Source organism: Pseudonaja textilis, unplaced genomic scaffold, assembly GCF_049901715.1.
Source record: "Pseudonaja textilis isolate UNSWEBS1 unplaced genomic scaffold, rPseTex1.2 PTEXCTG44, whole genome shotgun sequence".
Taxonomy (NCBI): domain Eukaryota; kingdom Metazoa; phylum Chordata; class Lepidosauria; order Squamata; family Elapidae; genus Pseudonaja; species Pseudonaja textilis.
This window is the reverse complement of record NW_028262697.1, coordinates 70,524-93,804: the sequence shown is the minus strand read 5'-3', so window position 1 is coordinate 93,804 and position 23,281 is coordinate 70,524. Positions and strand designations below refer to the sequence as shown.

The window sequence follows — 23,281 nt, the reverse complement described above, 5'->3', positions numbered from 1 at the left end:
TTTCACTGGTTCTTATTTTACAAAGCCTTGAGATAAAATAAAGACATTTGTTAAGGGCAATTGATCAGTCATTGTTTATGTACAAGTTTCCTCAAAAAGAAATCCTTTTCCTCCACCTCAATTATCCTTTTAATCCTTGTAATTTAAAAAAGTTTTCCTGCATGCACAGGCAGCGAAGAAGTAAAAACTCTATTATTAATGAATCCCAATCTCAAAAGATTACATCTACATGGAGGGAAGCATCTACATTATATCTATGTGTACAGTACATATGTAAATCTGTAATGTAGATGTACATCTACATCTATACGGAGGGAAACAAGAAGGGGCTTACCTCTGTCTGAGACGCAGTACTCTTCAAAATCAAAATCTTCATTAACAATTTAGATGGGAATAGAAGGAAACTTATCAAATTTGGGGACAATACACAGCTAGATGGAATTGCTAACACTTTAGAAGATAGGCTCATGGTCCAGAAGGATCTGGACAGATTTAAACACTGGGTCTTACCCAATAAAATGCAGTTCAGGTTTTAAACTTAGGCAAGAAAATAATTAATGTACTAATACGGAAGAGGTGGTATCTGGCTCAACAGCAGTAACTATAGAAAGAGTGCAAAGAAGGACAACTAAGATGATTGGGGACAGGAGAGTAAAACATGAGGAACATTTACAGGAACTGGGTTCTACGGAAACGAAGAGAAGAGCCAGGAATGATGTAACAGGAGGAGCCTTCCAATACATTAGGGGCTGTCACAGAGAAGATGTTAACCTGTTTTCCAAAGCACCAATGGTAAGATAAGTAATAGATGAAAACTTATCAGAGATATCCAGACTAGAACCAAGGAGAAACTTCCCGACAGAACAATTAACTAGTGAAACAGCTGGTCTCCAGAGGTTTTGGGTGCTCTATCACTGCAGCTTTTCAAGAAGACATTAGGCATTTCTCTGAGATGGTACAGGGTTTCTTGGTCCAAAGAAGAAGGCTGAATCCTATTTCTTCTCTGTCCCTTCGCTCCCTGTATAAAAGGATGTAACCCTTCTTAAACGTGAAAGAGTGCACATGGGTGTAACACTGTCAGAAAAAATTGGATAAAGAAGGGTTATTGATCAGAGGAAAAAACAACCTCCTCCTTTCAGGGCCCTGATGGAAAATGCAGTTTGCACCATTTGCATAAGCACCTTCCGTGCACACAAGAATCTGCAGGTGAGTCTCTCAGAAAAAAGAACCGGACACCGTGCGATTCACCATTCGGCCACTGGAGGGCGAACGCTAGAGGTGATTTACCATAGGAGAATAGGAGGGAAGTGACCTCACTGGGTCTGATGCATCGCTCCCCGTCTCTATTTAACCCTTTGAGCTCCGCGGGAGGTTTAAATGGGTGCCGGAAAGTCTTGAAGGGGGAGAACTAGAGGTGGGCAGGGTAAGTGGCGGGAGGGAGTGTGCGTGTGTCTCCGCGTGCAAAGGGGAGGGGGCAGAGGGTGCTCGTGCTAGAGAAGGAAGGGAGAGAAGCCAAGTCCCCATGCAGGTTCAATCTCCGGAGTCCTGGGGGTGGGAGAGCTCGGATCCCATGTTCCCCTGCCGCCCCTCTCCATGCAAGTGGCAGGCAGAGGGAAGCGGTGCTCAGGGCGAGCCGCGTTGTCCCGGGAACAAATCCCCAGAGAGGAGGAAGGGTCCTTCACCAACCCCCCGTAGCCTGGAGAGAGATCTGAGGTGGGAGATGGGGAGAGCTTGGAGGGCAAATCTGGAGGAGGAAAGAACATGGTTGCAAGGGAGGAACTGCGGGAGATTGTGCCCGCCTGCTCCTTCTGTGCTGGAGGACACTAAAATAGGATTGGATCCTCAGGAGTTCAATTTCTCTTAGGAGGGTGAGTGAACCAGGACCTCACCAACCCCGGTGTCTCACGTGAACAGTTGCTTAGCCTCTTTGTGTTTGGGGTATGTTTTGGGAATCTGCCTGTGTGTAATTGTGTGATTTGACTCTTAAAAAGGAAACCCTGAAGAAAGGGAACATCCAAAGCAGGTCACTTTTGGGCATTTCTTTTTTTTTTAAGGGAACTTTCACAGTTTGTTTACGTGTTAGAGTTTGGCATGTTGGGTAAAACCTTCTTTATAGATAAATGCAGATCTAGGTTTTTATAAAGCAAGTCCTACTTTGTGCAAAAGAAAGAAATTGAAAAATTGATCCAAAATGCATTTATTCAGTGCTCCAAATCCTTGAGCCTTGGTGGCGGAGTGGTTAGAGTGTAGTACTGCACGCCACTTCTGCTGACTACTTGCTGCCTGTAATTTGGGAGTTCAAATCCCACCAAGGTTGACTCAGCCTTTCATCCTTCCAAGGTCAATAAAATGAGAACCCAAATTGTTGGGACAATATGCTGACTCTGTAAAACCACATAGAAAGCACTATAAAGCAGTATTTAAGTACTATTCTTATTGATCGAAATAAATCCCAAATTTTGTGCAAACACACATTCCTGCACAAGTGCTGCTCAATGCCTCTGCAATCCTGTACTCACTCAGAAAAATATATCTTTCCACTGGAATGAGTGTCTGTCAACTGTTAAATTCATCATTCTGTGTTTAATCTCACATACAGAAATTGGACACCATTTGTACTACTTCTCTTGGAGGAAAAAAATTGAAGAAAGATGGCTTAAAGACATGCCTGACCTGTTGCTACAAGAATAGTACTATGAATACAAAGGTGTTTGGAGATTCAGAACATTCCCTTAGACCCATTTGGAGTTGCAGGACAGAGAAAGAATGAAAAGCCAACCTTTAGCAAGTGAGGAAATTGGAAAAGGCCCTTCTGGTGTTCAGCCTGGGAGCTGTGGGGAGATCTGGGCAAGAACTGGGCAGAAGATCCTGGAGGAGAAATCCAACCTTTCAGAAGTTCACCCCTCGAACTTCAGGAGCTTCCAATATCAGGAGGATGAAGGTCCCCGAGGACTTTGTAGCCAACTCCATTCTTTTTGTAGTCGATGGTTGAGATCAGAAAAGTACACAAAAGCACAGATGCTGGACCTGGTTGTTTTGGAGCAGTTCCTGGCGCTTCTGCCCCTGCAGATGGAGAGCTGGGTGCGGGAGTGTGGAGCAGAGACCAGCTCCCAGGCGGTGGCCCTGGTGGAAGGCTTCCTCCTGAGCCAGGCGGAGAAGGAGAAGGAGTGGACTGAGTGGCAGGTGAGAGATCTTCATTTGGGAGCTTAGAATTGATTAAATCTAATAGTCTAAATCTGTGTTTGAATTCTTAACCCTTGCCTACCAAAATTCTTTGGCATTCAGTATACATGGAAATATTTCTAATTCTTGTCAGACATTGTTCTGTTTATTTGCTATAGTCGTTCCTTTCCTAATTTCCAACCTCACTGATAGACTTCTGGGACTTTGGAGGGGTGTTCACAGAAGAAGTATCCACTTTTTGATGTGTATTGTCCATTCATTCTTCTTGTTTCCTGCCTACTTTTTCAAGTCCTTCATGATGGAGATCAGAAATCCTGAGGGAAGGAGGTATCCATCAAGTTCATCTCCAGAAATGTTTTTCAGGAGGATCTCTCAGGATGATCCAAATCAAGACACAACCAAAGGTAATACAAGGCTCTCCCATTCCCCAGAGAGGTCTCAGCTCTCTCATCTTCTGTAAGTCTTCTATAGAACACCACCTCCTACATTATGAATTATGCAGTTTAAATTTTATCTTCCTCACAGGGAATAGAGGAAAGTTGGCCCTTCCTGATGGTGGAATTGACACACTGGTTAAAACTCCAGTTCAAGTAAGAGGAAATTAATTTATTAAATTTGTATGCTTCCTTTCCATCAGAAAGTCAAGCTGATGTACATAGACGGTCTCCTTCCATTTTTCTTTCTTGGATCAAAAGTTGAAGTTGATTCTTTTTATAAAATATTTTTTTTAACATTAGTACTTTAAATTTCCAATTATTATAATTATACTCATTTATTTATTTATTTATTGAATTTATATTGCTACCTATTCGCCCATGGAGACTTGAGGTAGTTTACAGAATGTGAAACCATATTTAAAATAAAATTTAAAGAAAATAACAAAAAGAATCAAATAATAAAGTACAATAGAGCAAAATCTGGAAAAAAATAAATAAAAAATCAACCCCACGCCCCAACAACAGCAGATCTCACGAGCCATTTGATGGGCTCCATCCCGTTCTGGGTTCCCCAGGCCCGTTGGCAGAACCAGGTCTTTAGTGCCTTCTGGAAGACTATTAGAGAGGGGGGCATTCTAATCTCTGGGGGAAATGATGTTCCAGAGAGAGGGAGCCACCACAGAGAAGGCCCTTCTTCTGGGTCCCATCAGATGTATCTCCCTCAGGGATAGGACCCACAGCATTTCCTGCCTCCCTGCTCTCATGAGTCGGGTAGATATGACCGACAAGAGACATTCCCTCAGATAACCTGGTCCCAAGCCATGAAGGGCTTTAAAGGTGACAAACAGCATCTTGAATTGCACCTGGAAGCAAATCGGCAACCGATGCAGCTCCTACAGGAGAGATGAAACTTATGTACACTGGGTTCTGCACAAAACCATGTGGGCCGCTGCATTTTGCACCAACTGGAGCTTCCAGATGTTCTTCAAGGGCAGCCCCATGTAGAGCACATTGCAATAATCAAGACAGGAAGTGACTAGGGCATGAATCACTGTGAGTAGTGACCGTTTGTCCAGGAAAGGGCGTAACTGGTGCAGAACCCGCAGTTGCGCAAAGGCCCTCCTGGCCACAACTTATGCTAATTACTCACTTTTCAAATAATCCTTCAGAATGCCCATTTTTTGGTAACTCTTTGCCTTGGTTTGGTCAAGGGTACAGAAAACTGCCTAAATATTCACATTGGCAATTCTAATGACTTGATTGATGCCTGAATTTGGAGGCTAAACAGTCCAGCTTTGCAAAAGCTAAAAAATCCCCTCGGGAAATTCCTTCTGCTTCGTTATCTTCCATTTAGTCGATGTTTCAGATTACAAGCAGCTTCCTTACAATTTGAGGAGGACCAGAAACAAATTCCTGGATGATCTTTCCCAGCACTTTCATGAAGGTGTTGAGGAGAGACAGGGTTGCTCTTCCTTGGGACATTTACTAAAATGCTGCAATGAATCCTCCTCCCCAAACACAGAAACGTTTCCTTTTGCAAACACAGGAAGGATTGGAATCACTGGTAAATGGAGTTTTAGAACCCCAGATATCAATTGATTCCAGACATCTTTGATGGTTGCTGGAAGGTGGATGGGTGAATGGATGGATGATTTATTTTATTTATTTATTTTATTTGTCAATCGCTTACAAGATAATAGGTATAAGGATAAACACAGTTATGAATATAAGAAATGAGTACACATAAGAAAAATAATAAGAAAAATAAAAGAAACAATAGGACAAGGACGGTAGGCACTTTGGTGTGTTTATGCACGCCCCCTACAGACCTCTTAGGAAAGGGGTGAGCTCAGTGATGATATCAATCGATCTAGAAGGAAACTGGTGTTCCTTTCACTGATTTGTACTGAAAGTCCTGCAGAATCAATCAAATTGATAAAACGTATCCAAAACATTCCTTCAATCCAAACCTTTTCTCTGTCCAATTTTTCATATAAACCCTGGAATGCTATTTAGCAGAGCCATTTACTTTGGTGCATAGCTTTGCTTTGGGAATTTATAAACAATGAGACCGTTTTTTTTATAATTCCTCCTGTATCTTTTGTGTATTCTCTTTCCCTGTCAGGAGGGCCTTGTCTCCTTCGAGGAGGTGGCTGTGTATTTCTCCGAGGAGGAATGGTCTCAGCTGGATCCTGACCAAAAAGCTCTGCATTGGGAAGTCATGCTAGAAAATTACAGGAACGTGGCCTCTCTTGGTAAGGGTCTTTCTTATTCTCTAGTCAGAGACTTCAGGAAGACATTTTGTAGGATACTGCTGGCTGTTTCTTATTTTAGAAAATCTAAAATAGATGTTATCTCTTGAGAGGAAGCAGGTAGAAATACGCCATTCTCCTGCTCCTAAAAAGGAAATAAATCTGTGACGTTCTCTTTAGATGCATCATGTGTCATTTAGCATCTGATGTATTTTCAATTTCTATTTAAATATGTCAGTGACAAAGTAACTGACTTGCTTGCTGTAATGCTTGCTTGGGTTGCTGTAATGCTAAACTCCATCACAGATTTCACCTTTTTTGGCTCAGATAATTCCATATCAGACCTGTGCCACCATGATGGTGCAGTAGTTAGAATGCAGTACTGCAGACTACTTCTGCTGGCTGCCTGCACTTTGGCAGTTCAAGTCTCAGCAGGCTCAAGCTTGACTCAGCCTTCCCTCTTTCTGAGGTTAGTAAAATGAGGACCCAGATTGTTGGGGGCAATATGCTAACTGCTTCTGTTTGATTTCTCTCCTGCACCTTGGAATTAGGGATGAAATGGGGCCAGTTTTCCATTGCAAACATGCAACTTAAGGTTAATAAAAAAAACACTAGGCTTTTATCCCTCTTCAATTATGCAATTTTGGTCAAGGAGAAAACAAAATGCAAATGGAATATATTTTGTATTAGAAAAAAAAAAATGAGTTTCAAAAGGAATTTAATTCTTGCAGGTCTCTGTTGGAATTGGCACCCTTCCACTACATGTTAGCTTTTCTCCTCTGATTTTGCTTTAACTCAGAGCTGACTCTTCTTGAGATTTGAATATGTATGGATAATTATAAACAAAAAGAATGTTTGCTGTCCTGAAATCTTTTATGCTTCATTGATGTGGGAATTATCATTTATACCATTGTAAGCAATCAAACATGCAATATTAGAATTTTAAAAGTTTCAGAAAGCAATAATGATGACTTCTGATTGATTGGTCATTTCTTTAACCTTGCTATCGTATTTATTTCTCTTTCCCCTTGAAGGTGATAATGAGCAGGACTATGAAGAGCCAAGGGAATCATTCCAAGGATTCAGACGTAATGGAGACGTAATGGAGAAGCCTGCAATTCAAACGGAATTCCAAAGGCAGGAGAGAAACCCCTCAAATAATTGGAATAAGGAAAGCCCATCTTCCATTGAGGCTCACATGCAAGGGTTTCTTGAGAAAGGAGGGGAAATACAGAAAAAATATATTGGGAAAGGTGTAAAACTATCCAAAGACACATTAGAGATCAATGAACATAATCCATCCAAATCCAAAGGACATGATAATAAATGCAAAGACAATGGGAAAAATTACAATTGGTCGTTGCATAAAAGTCTTCCCATCGGGGAGAAACTGGAGAAAAGCATAGAGAATGGAAAGAGCTTCTGCGAAAGGAAGACTTTTACTGCTCAGGAAAGGAACCACACAGGGGAGAAGCCATACAAATGCATGGAGTGTGGAAAGAGCTTCAGCCAATCCAGTGGCCTCGTTATTCATAAAAGGATCCACACAGGGGAGAAGCCATTTAAATGCATGGAGTGTGGAAAACACTTCACCCAAAGTGGTCATCTTAATTCTCATAAAAGGATCCATGCAGGGGAGAAGCCCTATAAATGCACAGAGTGTGGAAAGACCTTTACTTATAGCAGTTACCTTAATTGCCATAAAAGGATTCATAAAGGGGAGAAGCCATATAAGTGCATGGAATGCGGGATGACTTTTACTCGGAGCAGTCAACTTACTCGCCATAAAAAAATCCACACTGGAGACAAGCCATATAAATGCATGGTGTGTGGAAAGACCTTCATTCAAAACAGCCAATTAACTTCCCATAACTGGATCCATACAGGGGAGAAGCCATACAAATGTTTGGAATGTGGAAAGTGCTTCAGTCAAAGTAGTTCCTTCACTTCCCATAAAAGGATCCACACGGGGGAAAAACCCTATAAATGCACAGAGTGTGGAAAGGAGTTTCGTGATAATACATCTCTTGTGAGACATAAAATGATCCACACCAGGGAGAAACCATATAAATGCATGGAGTGTGGAAAGGGCTTCAGCCAACAGAGTAAACTTACATCCCATAAAAGGATCCACACAGGGGAGAAGCCATTTAAATGCATGGAGTGTGGAAAAAGCTTCAGACAACCCAGAACCCTCATTATTCATAAAAGGATCCACACAGGGGAGAAACCCTATAAATGTAAGGTGTGTGGAAAGGGCTTTCGTGATAATGCATCCCTTGTGAGGCATAAAAGGATCCACACCAGGGAGAAACCATACAAGTGCATGGAGTGTGGAAAGGGATTCAGCCAACACAGTCATCTTACCTCCCACAAAAGGATCCATTACAGGGGAGAAGCCATACAAATGCATGGATTGTGGAATGGGCTTCAGGAGGAGCAATAACCTAACCTCTCATACCAGGGTCCATTTGGGTGAGGATCCATGTACATTCTACATTTAGTGGGCTAAATCTATCCATTTTTTTATTCATGTATAGGAGGAAAGGAAAAATTTCCTTGAGTCTGACCCTAACAGCTGGCAGCTCCAGAGAGATGAATTTACCAATGAGAAGAAAAAGAATGGTTGTGTGCCATTTTAATTATGAATTGCAGATTTTTGAAGGTAGCCAATGCTGTTGCACACCAAAAAGAGAAAAATCTTGTTTTTTAAAGTTTATAATTATTCCACCTGGGAGCCAATTCCAAGCAATTGACCACTTGGGATTCTGAGCTATGTGGTTTTATGAAGTTTTTTTTTAAGAAGTGAATTTCTTGCTCCCTAATTGTTTGCTCTTCCCGTGAGATCATAGTTCTGGGATGGATGTGAATACATTTCACAAATGCTGCTTCCCCCAGCAAATAAGGAGCTGCATTTCCATAAGGCAAAACTTTATTAAAGTTTCTTCCATTGTAGCAGACATACAGGTAGAAATTCAACATATTCACAGTCAGTTTAAAGACTTTACATTTTCCTTCTATAGCCTAATCTTCCAAATGCTCCTTCCCCCATCTTCCTCATTCCTTAATATATTCACCATTTATCAGAGTATGCTAAACTTCTCTGCCCTTACAAGCATGTCCAAAAAATAAAGTCCAAGGCATCCATTTTCCATTTCAAATCCATTTATTAGGAACACATTAAATTGGCAAGGACTTGGTGTAATTCCGACTCTAAACCAGATCTGGAATTATACCCAATGAAACCAAAAGTGTAAAACTTTCCCCCTGAGTCACAGTTTGAAATGATGTAGCAGGGAGATTCTGGAGTCTGAATCGATATTATAATTAAAGGGAATTCAAATTCCATCAACGCTCACAGTGTGAGGTAGAATATTATATTGAATTGCCCTTCTGTATAATAGTAATATATTAAAAGTAGTAAGTGATTTTGTGCTTTAAATTCCCTCCCTCTCTCTCCCATTCTCCCTCCCTCCCTGTCTCTTTTGTACAAAGTTAGGGATAGAAAGAAGAATAAGAATGAAAGTGATTCCAGTGTGCTAAAGTTAAAAATGATCAACCAAGAAGGAAGACTTTTGGAAATCAGTGGGGATCTACATAACATAACATGACATTAAGAACAACTACTTCAGAAAACTACTTCAGTTTCTCCTGACCAAACAAACAGAAATGGAACATGGAATGTGAATATAATACAAATAATCAGACTTATATCCATGGTGTAGAACTGAGACCTGAGTGAACCAGTATAAAGATTCAGTCAAAGTCCTCATGAGAGAATTGCAGATGAATGTACAGTGTGTGGGAACAGCTGAAAGGATCAAGAATTCCTGTCTCAACAAAAGGAGCCAAAATGACAAGAAACCTCCAAAATGCACAATGCCGAAGACTTTCAGACATTAGGGCCATATTTTGCTTTGTATGATGTCTTGAGGCTAAGAAAAAACATTTCATTTAAGTAAAAACATCAATTTGTGGTTACTTTTCTGACATATTTTCTTTATCTTCAGTTGCATTTCCAGTTATCCAAAAATTTGGTAGGATTTCGGTGGGAGAGCATATTTCAGGTTTCAGAGATTCATGCTGGTTTGAAGCTGTTGACAGGCAGTCCTTGCTCAATGACCATTCATTCAGTGACCTCTTGGATTTGCAACAGACTGAGCAAAGGGATTTATGACCAGTGCCCACAGTTAGGGCCTTGCAATACCCTTGCAGTGACATGACTGTGATCTCAGCTATTGGCATCTGGTTTGTACTTACAATGGATTTGCCCCCCCCCCCATTGTGTTTGCCATTTGCTATCTTCTCTTCTGGCTTCCTCAGAAAATGAACAGCAAAGACAGCAGGGAAGGTCACAAGCCACTGTCATAGTAGAGGGTCTGGAAGACGCTGTTGCTATGCCCATGTTAGGTTGCAGTTAATCTTGGAACCTTGAATTAAATTGATTAAATTGTCCACAATAAGTGCAAAAAGAGATTATCATTGCAAGCACGTATTGGAAAAATATGGGAAATTTCTCCTTGACCACCAGATGGTGCTGCTTGAGTCTTGCTAAATCGTGGAACATTTGAAGTAACCCCATAGTTTCAGGATTGTATGGGAAACCATTGGAAATGAATCTCCTTGCCACGAGGAATTTATTTTTTGATATTATTGGGGAAAACCCCAGAATTTGTTTCCTTACTGGAAGAAAAACCAATCAATCGAATACAACACTCCAAGGATTTGCTTGCAGTGTTATATGATTTTTTTTAATTGTTTAATAAAGATAGGGGAACATGAAGAAATTTTAAGGTTTTGAGCAGAAAGAGAAATTGTTCTTTTTTAAAAATGTTGCTAGGATAAGCCTTCTTTGCTTTGAAGATGGTCTGTCAGTAAATGAATTATAACCCCCAATAAAATGGCCAGAGTAGTTGTAAAAATAGCTCAAGAGGCTTCTCTTATTGCCTCTGAGCTGGAAAAATGCAAAGCCTTTCAGCTGGAATGAGCAGGGCAAAGTTAGTTTTCCTTTCTAGAAATGGCAGCAAGATTTCTGAAACTTTCTCATTGCATTTGGAAAGGGTTTGTAATTGGATGAATACAGGGATGGATGAGAGATACTTGGCCTTTTCCTTTGTTTTATAAATTGGTTCTTCCTGAGTTAGGAGTTGTAATTTGAGACACAGGACTTCTTTCACTGAAGAGAAAAAGGGGGGTGAATTTGCCTCTTCCTGCAACGATGATGTGTCATTATCAGGTTGTAAATTGGCTGGAGAGGGTCTCTTTTATGGCTTTATTCCCCTTCCAGATGAGCAGAGCAGAAACAGCTTTCATTTCCGTTTAAGAATACAAACAAGATTTCTCAAACTTTCCTACTGCGTTTGTAAAGGGTTTTAAGACAGAGGTTTGATTTTCCTTTGAGAGCTGGGAAATTTCTGGCTCTCCTTGTTATGCAAATGGAGACTGAGATAGCAGGAAGACAAATTGAGTAGGGGGGGTTTACTGGTTTTCAACTCTGCAGTTAGAAAGTTCTCTTTGTTTCTAGCATGTGGGGATTTCCAACCCCTCCCACCATCCAAACAGCATTAAAGAGTTTCTATGCTCACATACACACAGAGAGAGACATGAGAAATGCAGGCTTAGATTAACATTGCATATTCACTCCTGGCTTCAATATTACTTTGCTTTATCACAAATCCAAATTAACTGTCTTTATACTGATGGGCTTCAGGACTTCAAATTAATTATCTTTTTACTGTTCTGTATTCTGTACAGTGGTGGATTTGTAAGCTGTACAGATGCAGATAGATAAACTCAACTAAACATCCATAACAAAGTACATTTATTGGTTCATCAGGTATCCTCATAATTCACATTTATGAAGAAGTTCTTCTTTAATGACCATTCCTTTGTATATCTGCCTTGTAGGTAAAAAAATGATTATCTTCTATCCTTTTTCTCTCATCTTGTGGCGATAGACATAGAACAGTTACCATGAGTCCGTGAGTTCAGCCAAATGTGAGGAAAACTCCTCCTACCCATTGAGGGTCAATTTAGTGACCAATCAGGATTACAGGTCACGTGACATGGACTACATTTCCCAGGATACCTTAACTACATTTACCATGATGCATTCCCTTAAGGGGACAGCTCACAATTGCTACCTAACTATTAACTCTAAACTGGACCAACTCTCTTCATACTCTACATAAATGATCTCTGCGATCATATTAAGAGCAACTGTGTTCTGTTCGCTGACGATGTAAAGCTATTCAACACCACAGACAATACTGCTACCCTTCAAAAAGACCTTGACTATGCATCGGAATGGTCAAACAAATGGCAACTTCAAATCTCAACAAATAAATGCTCTGTCTTACATATAGGCAAAAAAAATCAGAAAATAAAATACAGGCTGAATAGTCAAGACCTTGTTGATGATCCAAACTCTGTCAAGGATCTTGGAGTACTCATCTCTAATGATCTAAGTGCTAGAGCCCACTGTAACTACATAGCCAAAAAGGCATTAAGAGTTGTTAACCTAATCTTACGTAGCTTTTTCTCTGGTAATATTACACTACTAACTAGAGCATACAAAATATTTGCTAGACCAATACTTGAATACAGCTCATCAGTCTGGAACCGACATTACGTATCTGATATTAACAGTTGAGAAAGTTCAAAAATATTTCACAAGAAGAGTTCTCCACTCCTCTACTCATTGCAGAATACCTTATGCCACCAGACTTGAAATTCTAGACCTAGAAAACTAGAACTGCGTCGCCTTCGGTCCAATCTAAATATAGTATATAAAATCATACATTGCAATGTCCTACCTGTCAATGAATACTTCAACTTCAACTATAACAATACAAGAGCAAACAATAGATACAAACTCAAGGTTAATTGCACCAAACTTGATTGCAGGAAATACAACTTCAGCAACAGAGTGGTCAATGCCTGGAATACTCTACCTGACTCTGTGGCTTCTTCTCCAAACCCCAAAAACTTTTAACCTTAGACTTTCTACTACTGACCTCACCCCTTTCCTAAGAGGTCTGTAGGGGGCATGCATAAGTGCACCAACGAACCTACAGTCCCTGTCCTATTGTTTCTTTTATTTTTCTTATATGTATCCATGAATTCATAACTGTTTTTACTTATACCTGTTATCTTGTAAGAAATTGACAAATCAAATCAATAAATCTTTTCTGACCAACCTCTTTGAGAGCAAAAGGACTGCCTGTTAGTTTGATTTCTGTCCGCCTGGGGCAGAGTCACTTGCAGCTATTCCACTATCAAAGACCACTAACTGGAAAAGGCCTTTCCATCCCAGCTGGAAAGCCAGCAAACAGTTTCTGAAGGTAGAAAGGCTGGAAAAGATGCTCTTATGGTTCAAAAATTGTATTTGCCAGATGGTAAGCTAAGAAGTGCAATGTTTCTAAAGGCTAAAAAAAGCTAATGCACAGAGTGGAGGGAAACCCATGCACTTCTGCCTAGCACACTGGTTCCCCTTCTATTTGTGTGTGTGTATGTGAAATGAAAATGCTATTTTGGACTGGAGAAATGAATTCCGTTCTGTATACAGATAGGTGCTGCCTGCCCTCTTTTGCCAGGCGGATCTTTTCCTTTGTCCAACAACACCAACGGTTACTTCTGCGATGGCCAGAACTGTCATGAATTACGAACAAAATTCAAATTCTGGTAATATACGGTTCTGGGTCAAACTGGATAATGATTTGGGGGAATCCAGCAGGTGAGTCCCTCAGAAGAGAACGAGACACCGTGCGATTCACCATTCGGCCACTGGAGGGCGAACGCCACAGGTGACTTACCATAGGAGAATGGGGGGGAAGTGACCTCACTGGATCTGACGCATCGCTCCCCGTCTCTATTTAACCCTTTGAGTTCCGCAGGAGTTTTAAATGGGTGCCGGAAAGTCTTGAAGGGAGAACTAGAGGTGGGCAGGGTAAGTGGCGGGAGGGAGTGTGAGTGTGTCTCCGCGTGCAAAGTGGGGGGGCAGAGGGTGCTCGTGCTAGAAAAGGAAGGGAGAGAAGCCAAGTCCCCATGCAGGTTCAATCTCCGGAGTCCTGGGGTTGGGAGAGCCCGGATCCCATGTTCCCCTGCCGCCCCTCTCCACGCAAGTGGCAGGCAGAGGGAAGCGATGCTCAGGACGAGCCGGGTTGCCCCTGGAACAAATCCCCAGAGAGGAGGAAGGGTCCTGGGGGAAACTTTCAACCCCACCCCTCCCATAGCCTGGAGAGAGCTCCGAGGTGGGAGATGGGGAGAGCTTGGAGGGCATATCTGGAGCAGGAAAGAAGAACATGGTTGCAAGGGAGGAAATGCAGGAGAATATCCTGTGCTGGAGGACACTAAAATAGGGTTGGATCCTCAGCACTTCATTTTGTCTTTGGAGGGTGAGTGAACCATGACCTCACCAACCCCGGTGTCTCACGTAAACAGTTGCTTAGCGTCTTTGTGTTTGGGGTATGTTTTAGCCTGTGTGTAATTGTGATTTGACTGTTAAAAAGGAAACCCTGAAGAAAGGGAACATCCAAAGCAGGTCACTTTGGGGCATTTCTTTTTTTTTTTTTAAGGGAACTTTCACAGTTTGTTTACGTGTTAGAGTTTGGCATGTTGGGTAATACCTTTTTTATAGATAAATGCAGATCTAGGTTTTTATAAAGCAAGTCCTACTTTGTGTGAAAGAAAGAAATTGAAAAATTGATCCAAAATGCATTTATTCAGTGCTCCCAAATCCTTGAGCAGTACTGCAGGCCACTTCTGCTGACTACTTGCTGCCTGTAATTTGGGAGTTCAAATCCCACCAAGGTTGACTCAGCCTTTCATCCTTCCAAGGTCAATAAAATGAGAACCCAGATTGTTGGGACAATATGCTGACTCTGTAAAACCACATAGAAAGCACTATAAAGCAGTATTTAAGTACTATTCTTATTGATGGAAATAAATCCCAAATTTTGTGCAAACACACATTCCTGCACAAGTGCTGCTCAATGCTTCTGCAATTCTGTACTCGCTCAGAAAAATATATCTTTCCACTGAAATAAGTGTCTGTCAGCTGTTAAATTCATCATTCTGTGTTTAATCTCACATACAGAAATTGGACACCATTTGTACTACTTCTCTTGGAGGCAAGAAATTGAAGAAAAATGGCTTAAAGACATGCCTGACCTGTTGCTACAAGAATAGTACTATGAATACAAAGGTGTTTGGAGATCCAAAACATTTTCTAAAACTTATTTGGAGTTGCAGGACAGAGAAAGAATGAAAAGCCAAATTTTATCAAATGAGAAAATTGGAAAAGACCCTTCTGATGTCCAGTGTGGGAGCTGTGGGGAGATCTGGGCAAGAATTGGGCAGAAGATCCTGGAGGACAAAACCACCCTTTTAGAAGTTCAGCCCTGGAACTTCAGGAGCTTCCAACACCAGGAGGATGAAGGTCCCCGAGGACTTTGTAGCCAACTCCATTCCTTTTGTAGTCGATGGTTGAGATCAGAAAAGTACACAAAAGCACAGATACTGGACCTGGTTGTTTTGGAGCAGTTCCTGGCGCTTCTGCCCCTGCAGATGGAGAGCTGGGTGCGGGAGTGTGGAGCAGAGACCAGCTCCCAGGCAGTGGCCCTGGTGGAAGGCTTCCTCCTGAGCCAGGCAGAAGAGCAGAAGAAGAGGATTGACTGGCAGGTGAGAGACCTTCATTTGGGAGCCCAGAATTTATTAAATCTAATAGTTTAAATCTAACTGTGTGTTTGAATTCTTAACCCTTGCCTACCAGAGTTCTTTGGCATTCACTATGCATGGAGTTACTTCTAATTCTTCTAGAACATTGCTCTATTTTTTGTGATAGTCATTCCTTTCCTAATTTCCAACCTCACAGATTCACTTCCGGGGCTTTGGAGGGGTGTTCACAGAAGAAGAATCCACTTTTTAACGAGTATTAACCATTCATTCATTCTTTCCTGTGTACTTTTTTAAGTCCTTCATGATGGAGACCAGAGATCCTGAGGGAAGGAGGCATGCTTCAAGTTCATCTTCAGAAATGTTTTTCCGGAAGATCACCCAGAATGATCCAAAAAAAGACACAACCAAAGGTAATACAAGGCTCTCCCATTTCCCAGAGAGAGCTCAATTGTTGCATCTTCTGTATATCTTCTCTTCTATAGAACACCGCTTCCCTACATTATGAATTATGCAGTTTAAATGTTTGTCTTCCTCACAGGAAAGAATAGTAGGAAGTTTACCCTTCCTGAAGGTGGAACTGAAACAGTGGTTGAAACTCCAATTCAAGTAAGAGGAAATTAATTGATTATATTTGGATGCTTCCTTTCCTTCAGAAAGTTAAGCTGATGTACATAGACAGTCTTCTTCCATTTTTCCTTCTTGTTTGGGTTGGCTTATTTATGTGTTCCTGAACAAGATTAAAAGTTGAAGTAGGTTCTTTTTAGGAAATCTTTTTTAAAGACCATGACTTTAAATAACTGCTAATTGTTTCCAATTGTTATTATACTTGTACTTATGCTAATTACTCACTTTTCAAATAATCCTTCAGGGTGTCCATTTCTTTTTGTAACTCTTTGACTTCGATTTGTGCAAGGATGCTGAAAACTGTCTAAATATTCACATTGGCAATTCTAATACCTTGATTGCTGCCTGAATTTGGAGGCCAAACAGTTCAGCTTTGCAAAAGCTGAAAATCTCCTCCTCGTGAAATTTCTTCTGCTTTGTTACTTATCATTCGGTCGATGTCTCAGATTGTAAGCAGCTTCCTTACAGTGTGAGGACCAGAAACAAATTCTTGGCTGAGCTCTGCCAGCACTTTCATGAAGGTGTTAAGGAGAGACAGGATTGCTCTTCCTTGGGACACCATGAGACATTTACTAAAATGCTGCAAGGAATCCTCCCCCACAAACACAGAAACGTTTCCTTCTGCAAACGCAGGAAAGTTTGGAGTCACTGATAGGTGGAGTTTTGGAACCCCAAAATACCAATTGATTCCAGACATCTTTGATGGTTGCTGGAGGGTGATTGGATAGGTGAATGGATGGATGATGGTAGCTCAATCGATCCAAAAGGAAACTGGTGTTGATTTCTCTGAATGGCATTGAAAGTCCTGTCATAAAATTGTTAAAACTTACCTGTTTTGTCCGTGTGCTGCTCAACATGCAGCAAAGTCAACTTGTCCTCCAATAAAAGAGACCGTGTGCATAGATCTGAATGCTTTTTTGGAAGAACAGGGTATGGTGAAACTTAGGGATATAGCAATACAGTGAGAATCAAATATAAGATGGACAGCATTGAGTTACTGCTGAACATAACAATGAATAAATATAAGTGATCGTCTGTGTGTGGGATGTGAGTTTGTCCTTGGGTGACCATGTGCCACAGATTAAAATGGCTGCTTCTGCCTTCTCCAAATGCTAAAGGAAATGGAGTCTGGCTTCCCAGCATGCACTTGGTTTGAGAGTGCGGGCTTATTGGTAAATGGATGGAGTCAACTCCAAACAATATACACTTGGGGGCTAAAGAGCAACAACACTACAACATTATATGCAGTGGTGGGATTCTACCAGCTCGGACCGCTTCAGGCGAACCGGTAGATCTGCTGAGCATTTGGTCCCGCCCCTGTTATTTCCTGTGCTTTATTTCATAGTTTTTTAGCACAGCTGATTCGCTCAGTAAAGCGGTTTGATGCACCTCAGCTGTTTTAGTCACTGGAGCTGCAGTAGAAGGTAAGATATTGAGTTGAAAATGGGCTTTTTTTAACAAGAGGTGCACATCTTTGTGCAAGGCGTGCGCTCACCAAACCGATTGTTACGCTGGTTGAATCACACCACTGGTTATATGTTGTGGCATGACATTACATTTCTACAATCCAAACCTTTTATCTGCCCGATTTTTCACAAAAACTCTGGAATGCTACTTAGTGAAGTGCATTTCTTTGCTTTGGGAGTTTATAAACAATAGAACCATTTTGTGTTTTTTAAACAATCCCTCCTGGACCTTCTGTGTACTCTCTTTCCCTGTCAGGAGGGCCTTGTCTCCTTCGAGGAGGTGGCTGTGTATTTCTCCGAGGAGGAATGGTCTCAGCTGGATCCTGACCAAAAAGCTCTGCATTGGGAAGTCATGCTGGAAAATTACTGGAACGTGGCCTCTCTTGGTAAGGGTTTTTCCTATTCTCCAGTCAGACTTCAGGAAGACATTTTGTAATTGGATACCACTGGATGTTTCTTATCTTAGAGAATCTCAAATAGATGTTATCTCTGGAGAGGAAGCAGGTAGAAATATGCCGTTCTCCTGCTCCTAAATAGGAAATAGATCTGCAGCATTCTTTTTAGATGCATTGTGGGCCGTTTCACATCTGATGTATTTTCTATTTCTGTTTAAACATGTCAGTGGCAAAGTAATTTTTTTGGCTTGGTGTAATGCTAAACTCCACCAAAGATTTCAGCTTTTTTGGCCCAGATAATTCCATATCAGTCATGGGTAGCCATGATGGCGGAGTAGTTAGAATGCAGTACTGCAGGCTACTTCTGCTGCCTTCTGGCTGCCTGCACTTTGGCAGTTCAAGTCTCACTGGCTCAACGTTGACTCAGCCTTCCTTCTTTCTGAGGTTGGTAAAATGAGGACCCAGATTGTTGGGGGCAATAGGCTGATTCTGTAAACTGCTTAGGACTGTAAAGCACTGTGAAGCAGTATAAGTCAAAGTGCTGTTGCTATGACGCCTTGTTGTTCAGGTATGTGGGTTAACTACTTCTATTTGATTTCTCTCCTGCACCTTGGAATTAGGGATGAAATGGGGCCAGTTTTGCATTACAAACATGAAATTTAAAGTAAATAAAGAATACTAGGTTCCCTCACCCCCTTCAATTATGTGATTTTGGTCAAGGAAAAAACAAAATGCAAAGGGAACATATTTTGTGTGAGAAGAAAAAGATGAGTTTCAAAGCGGATTTAGTTCTCACAGCTCTCTGTTGGAGTTGGCAATACATGTTAGGTTTTCTCCTAATACATCTTTGGATGTTTCCTCTGATTTTGCTTTAATTCAGAGCTAACTCTGAATATGTATGGATAATTATAAACAAAAAGAATGTTTGCTGTCCTTAAATCTTTCATGCTTCATTAATGTGGGAATTATCATTTATACCATTGTAAGCAATCAAACATGTAATCTTAGAATTTTAAAAGTTTCAGAAAGCAATAATGATGACTTCCTTTTCTTTAACCTTGCTATCATATTTATTTCTCTTTCCCCTTGAAGGCGATAATGAGCAGGACCATAAAGAGCCAAGGGAATCATTCCGAGGGTTCATACATGGAGCCGTAATGGAGAAGCCTGCAATTCAAACGGAATTCCAAAGGCAGGAGAGAAACCCCTCAAATAATTGGAATAAGGAAAGCCCATCTTCCATTGAGGCTCACATGCAAGAGTTTCTTGAGAAAGGAGGGGAAATACAGAAAAAATATATTGGGAAAGGTGTAAAACTATCGAAAGACACATTAGAGATCAATGAACATAATCCATCCAAATCCAAAGGACAAGATAATAAATGCAAATACAATGGAAAAAACTACAATTGGGATTTCCCATTTTCTCAGGAAAATGGGTCTCTAACATCGCATAAAAGTCTTCCCATCGGGGAGAATCCAGAGAAAGGCATGGAGAATGGAAAGAGCTTCTGTGAAAGGAAGACTTTTACTGCTGAGAAAAGGAACCAGAAGGAGAAACCATATAAATGCATTGACTGTGGAACGGGATTCCATAAAGTTGCATCCCTTGTGAGACATAAGCTAATTCACACAGGTGATGCACCATATAAATGCATAGAGTGTGGAAAGGGCTTCAACAAAGAGTAATCTTACATCCCATGAAAGGGTCCACACAGGAGAGAAGCCATATAAATGCATGGAGTGTGGAAAGACCTTTAGACGCAGCAGCAATCTTACTTCCCATAAAAGGATCCATACTGGGGAGAAGCCATATAAATGCATGGAGTGTGGAAAGAGCTTCAGCAAACACAGTGATCTTACTTCCCATAAAAGGATCCACACAGGGGAGAAGCCATATAAATGCATGGAGTGTGGAAAGTGCTTCAGACAACCCAGAACACTCATTATCCATAAAAGGATCCACACAGGGGAGAAACCCTATAAATGCATGGAATGTGGAAAGAGCTTCAGTGTAAACTGTTCTCTTAAATCCCATAAAAGAATCCACACAGGGGAGAAACCATACAAATGCATGGAGTGTGGAAAGAGCTTCAGCCAATCCAGTGGCCTCGTTATTCATAAAAGGATCCACACAAGGGAGAAACCATACAAATGCATGGAGTGTGGGAAGAGCTTCAGCCAACCCAGTGGCCTCATTATTCATAAAAGGATCCACACAGGGGAGAAGCCATTTAAATGCACGGAGTGTGGAAAGTCTTTTAGTCAGAGCACTCACCTTACTGGCCATAAAATGATCCACACGGGGGAGAAGCCATTTAAATGCACAGAGTGTGGAAAGGGCTTCACTTTAAACTGTTCTCTTACATACCATCAAAGGATCCACACGAGGGAGAAACCATATGACTGCATGGAGTGTGGAAAGTCTTTTAGTCAGAGCAATCACCTTACTGGCCATCAAAGGATCCACACAGGGCAGAAGCCAAGATAAATGCATGGACTTTGGAGAGAGCTTTAGGAGGAGAAATGACCTAATTTCCCATACAGAGATAAGCTTGGATGGGAACTTATGTTAATTCTAGAAAGTTAGTTACATGTATTAATTTTTGTATTTAGAGAGATGGACCTTGCAAAGGATTTTTTTCTTAGCTCGATCCTTCCTATTGTCTGACCAAGGAGTATGAATTTACTAGTGAAACTAAAAACAATGGGTAGGTGTCATTTTAATTATGACCTGGATTATTGAAGGTTTATATATTTAAGTAAGATTTATTTTCTTCTCAAAAGTAAGAGTCTTACTCCCCACTTGTTCTTTCCACGTGAGCACATTCAAAAGGATTTAAATTTCCTTTTTTCCCCTAATCTTTCAATTGTTCCCCTTTCTCATTCATTAATAGGCACCCAATGTATTAGTGTGCTTTTCTCTCCTCAGAAAAGTTGGAAGTGGTGCAGCAGAGAGATTCTAGATACACACACACACACAGACTGCCGCATGCATCCTTTTGGCACATGGAGTCAAGGAGATGTACACCAGATCAAACTTTGAGAATGAGAGTGATGCGCCTGAAAGAAACATTACCCAAAGAGGAGGCATCCTCAGTGGTTTACCGTATTAACTGCAGTAACTGTGCAAGCAACTACGTAGGGGAAACAACTAAGCAGTTACAGACTAGCGTGCACAAACATGAACTGGCTGTCCGGCGCAACAACAACATATCTGGACATACATGAAGGAGCACAACCATATGTTTAATTTTCAAGAGACTGAAGTTGTTGCCTGTGAAGCAACTAACGGGGGACACCTACGGAAAGAAACCTGGTTTTCCAACAATTTCATCAATGGGCACATCTAATTGCTACCGGCTTACCAAGCATTGAGGCACCAAGAAAAATCCTGCAGGGTGAGGAGAAACTTCTTCCCATCGGGGAGTGGGGACTAACGACACCCCCTCCCCTTTGTATATGTAGATTCAATTTGCAGAGGCATAGCCAGTCCTGGCCAAATACAGAAGAACCTGGCAAAGCTACCTCAACATATGGACAATGAGGAATGAGCCGGGCTGATTACAAATCACAGGCAAAACAACAAATCAATCTGGTTGATATATCAAATGTGCCTGTGAGGCAGAGGTCCATTGGTGTGAGGGAGTGGGCCGGAGAGAATGCTGTCAAAGTAACAGCTGAGAGTTTAGCACCATTTCCTGGGGGTGAGCAGCCTAAGTGGGGCATCATCCGGAGGAAACAACAGGAGTTAAGCCTCCATCAATTGACATGTCTGAAGTAAAAACAATAGAGCTAATCATAGGTGGGAGGCAGGTGGATGGGCCTATTACACACGCAATGACTAAATTGATCAATGATGCATTAAGGGAAGAGAATTCAAGTTCCATGAAAGTTTAGAGAGAGGGAATTTGATATGGAATTGTCCTATTATGTAATTGTGATATTGCAAAGTAAGAGGTTTTCTACTTTGAATTTTTCATGATTCCCTCTCTCTCTCTTTTTGTCCCAAGTTTGGGATACTCACTAAAATAACAAAGTGATGCCACTGTGCTGACATTACAAATGGATCAAGCAAGAAAAGTGCCAATTGCAAATCTGTGGGACCAAAATAAATAAGCTTGAGGTTAAAAAAAAACTATTTCAGAAAACTACTTCTGGTCTTCCTAAAAAGAAATGAGAAGGGGAGCCTTCTCTGTGATGTGAAGACTTCCCCAAAAGACTCAAAGTTGCATCCCCAATGTTGAACTGTGACCTGAGCCAGGTACTGTATGGAGCCTTGTTTAGTGAAAGGCCTCATAATCTGAGGGAATTGTCACATGCACCAATGTACAGTGCGTGAAAAGAGCTGAAGGGATGAAGGATTCCTCTTTCTCTAAAGGACATAGAATGATCAGAAGCCACCCCATCCCCCAAATGCATGTGTAAAATATTTTTTCAAGCTTTACGACCATATTTTACTCTTCTAAAGTGGGATGAAGACTAAGAAGTCTAAATTTTATTTAAATAAAATTAAATATCAATGGTGTAGTTACTTTCTAGTCATCTATTAAGCTCTTTTTCTCTTTAGTTGTATTAAACATATAGTAACATTCAAATATGTGGAAGTATTTGGATGCAGGCATAGTCAGAATTTCAGAGGCTCATGATGGTTTGCATTTGCTTATTCAGGACTGTTCATTTTTGAGGCCTCATTGAATCTATACAGATCCTTCAGAGTGGCTGTTTTGGAGGAAAGTGAGTTTTGATCCTCCACAGAAATTTCTTTAATATTCAAAAGACTACAAATGATTCCTACACAGTAAGTGGAATAAAAATGTGGGGTAGACTAGTGGGGAGACGGAGGACGACATGATCGCAGTATTCCAGTATTTGAGTGACTGGCACTAAGAAGCGGGGGTAAATTTATTTTCAAAAGCAGTTGAGTGCAGAACAAAAAACAATGGAGAGAAGCAACCTGGAATTAAGGAGAAACTTCCTAACAGGATAATTAACCAGTGGAACAGCTTGCCATCAGAAGTACTTCAACATGAGTTTTTTTTGAAAATCAGGTTTTTAATGTTATATTACTTATACATATCAATGCATGAGCAGTGTGATATCTGGGTACCATACATTTAGTGTAGATAAAGAATGTTGTAACTTGGAGTTACTCCATTTCATTTTCATTGTTTCACATTATTTAAACATGTCTAATACTACTGCCATTCAATTTCTAGACATCCCTCTTGTTATTACATAGATTTT

The 23,281-nt window shown here is 40.9% G+C and overlaps 1 protein-coding gene and 1 pseudogene across 4 annotated transcripts in view; both read left to right on the top strand.

Moving 5' to 3' along the window:
* LOC113453809 (zinc finger protein with KRAB and SCAN domains 7-like) overlaps window positions 1-23,281 on the top strand; it is a 50,522-nt pseudogene that overhangs the window by 10,691 nt on the left and 16,550 nt on the right. Inside the window, exon 2 of the transcript XR_015740527.1 lies at window positions 3,473-3,587. The product of XR_015740527.1 is annotated as a zinc finger protein with KRAB and SCAN domains 7-like (transcript). The remainder of the gene's footprint in view (window positions 1-3,472; window positions 3,588-23,281) is intronic.
* LOC113454604 (zinc finger protein 287-like) lies at window positions 3,490-22,557 on the top strand. 3 transcript variants are annotated; one of them, XM_087918761.1, is made up of 6 exons: window positions 13,731-13,820; window positions 14,970-15,553; window positions 15,846-15,960; window positions 16,089-16,156; window positions 17,897-18,026; window positions 19,128-22,557. In XM_087918761.1, the coding sequence occupies exons 2-6, from the start codon at window positions 15,137-15,139 to the stop codon at window positions 19,721-19,723; spliced, it is 1,326 nt and encodes a 441-aa protein (XP_087774887.1). In that variant the 5' UTR covers window positions 13,731-13,820; window positions 14,970-15,136; the 3' UTR covers window positions 19,724-22,557. The 3 variants fall into 3 exon arrangements, with proteins under 3 accessions (XP_087774886.1, XP_087774887.1, XP_087774888.1); XM_087918762.1 differs by having other exon boundaries at window positions 13,750-13,811; XM_087918760.1 differs by lacking the exons at window positions 13,731-13,820; window positions 14,970-15,553; window positions 15,846-15,960 and adding an exon at window positions 3,490-3,587.

Bases quoted from the DNA above. Each gene is read 5' to 3' on its own strand.
- LOC113454604 (XM_087918761.1), top strand. From the start codon at position 15,137: ATGAAAAGCCAAATTTTATCAAATGAGAAAATTGGAAAAGACCCTTCT. The intron at 15,554-15,845 runs GTGAGAGACCTT...TACTTTTTTAAG, and splicing joins AGAAGAGGATTGACTGGCAG to TCCTTCATGATGGAGACCAG. The intron at 18,027-19,127 runs GTAAGGGTTTTT...TTCCCCTTGAAG, and splicing joins CTGGAACGTGGCCTCTCTTG to GCGATAATGAGCAGGACCAT.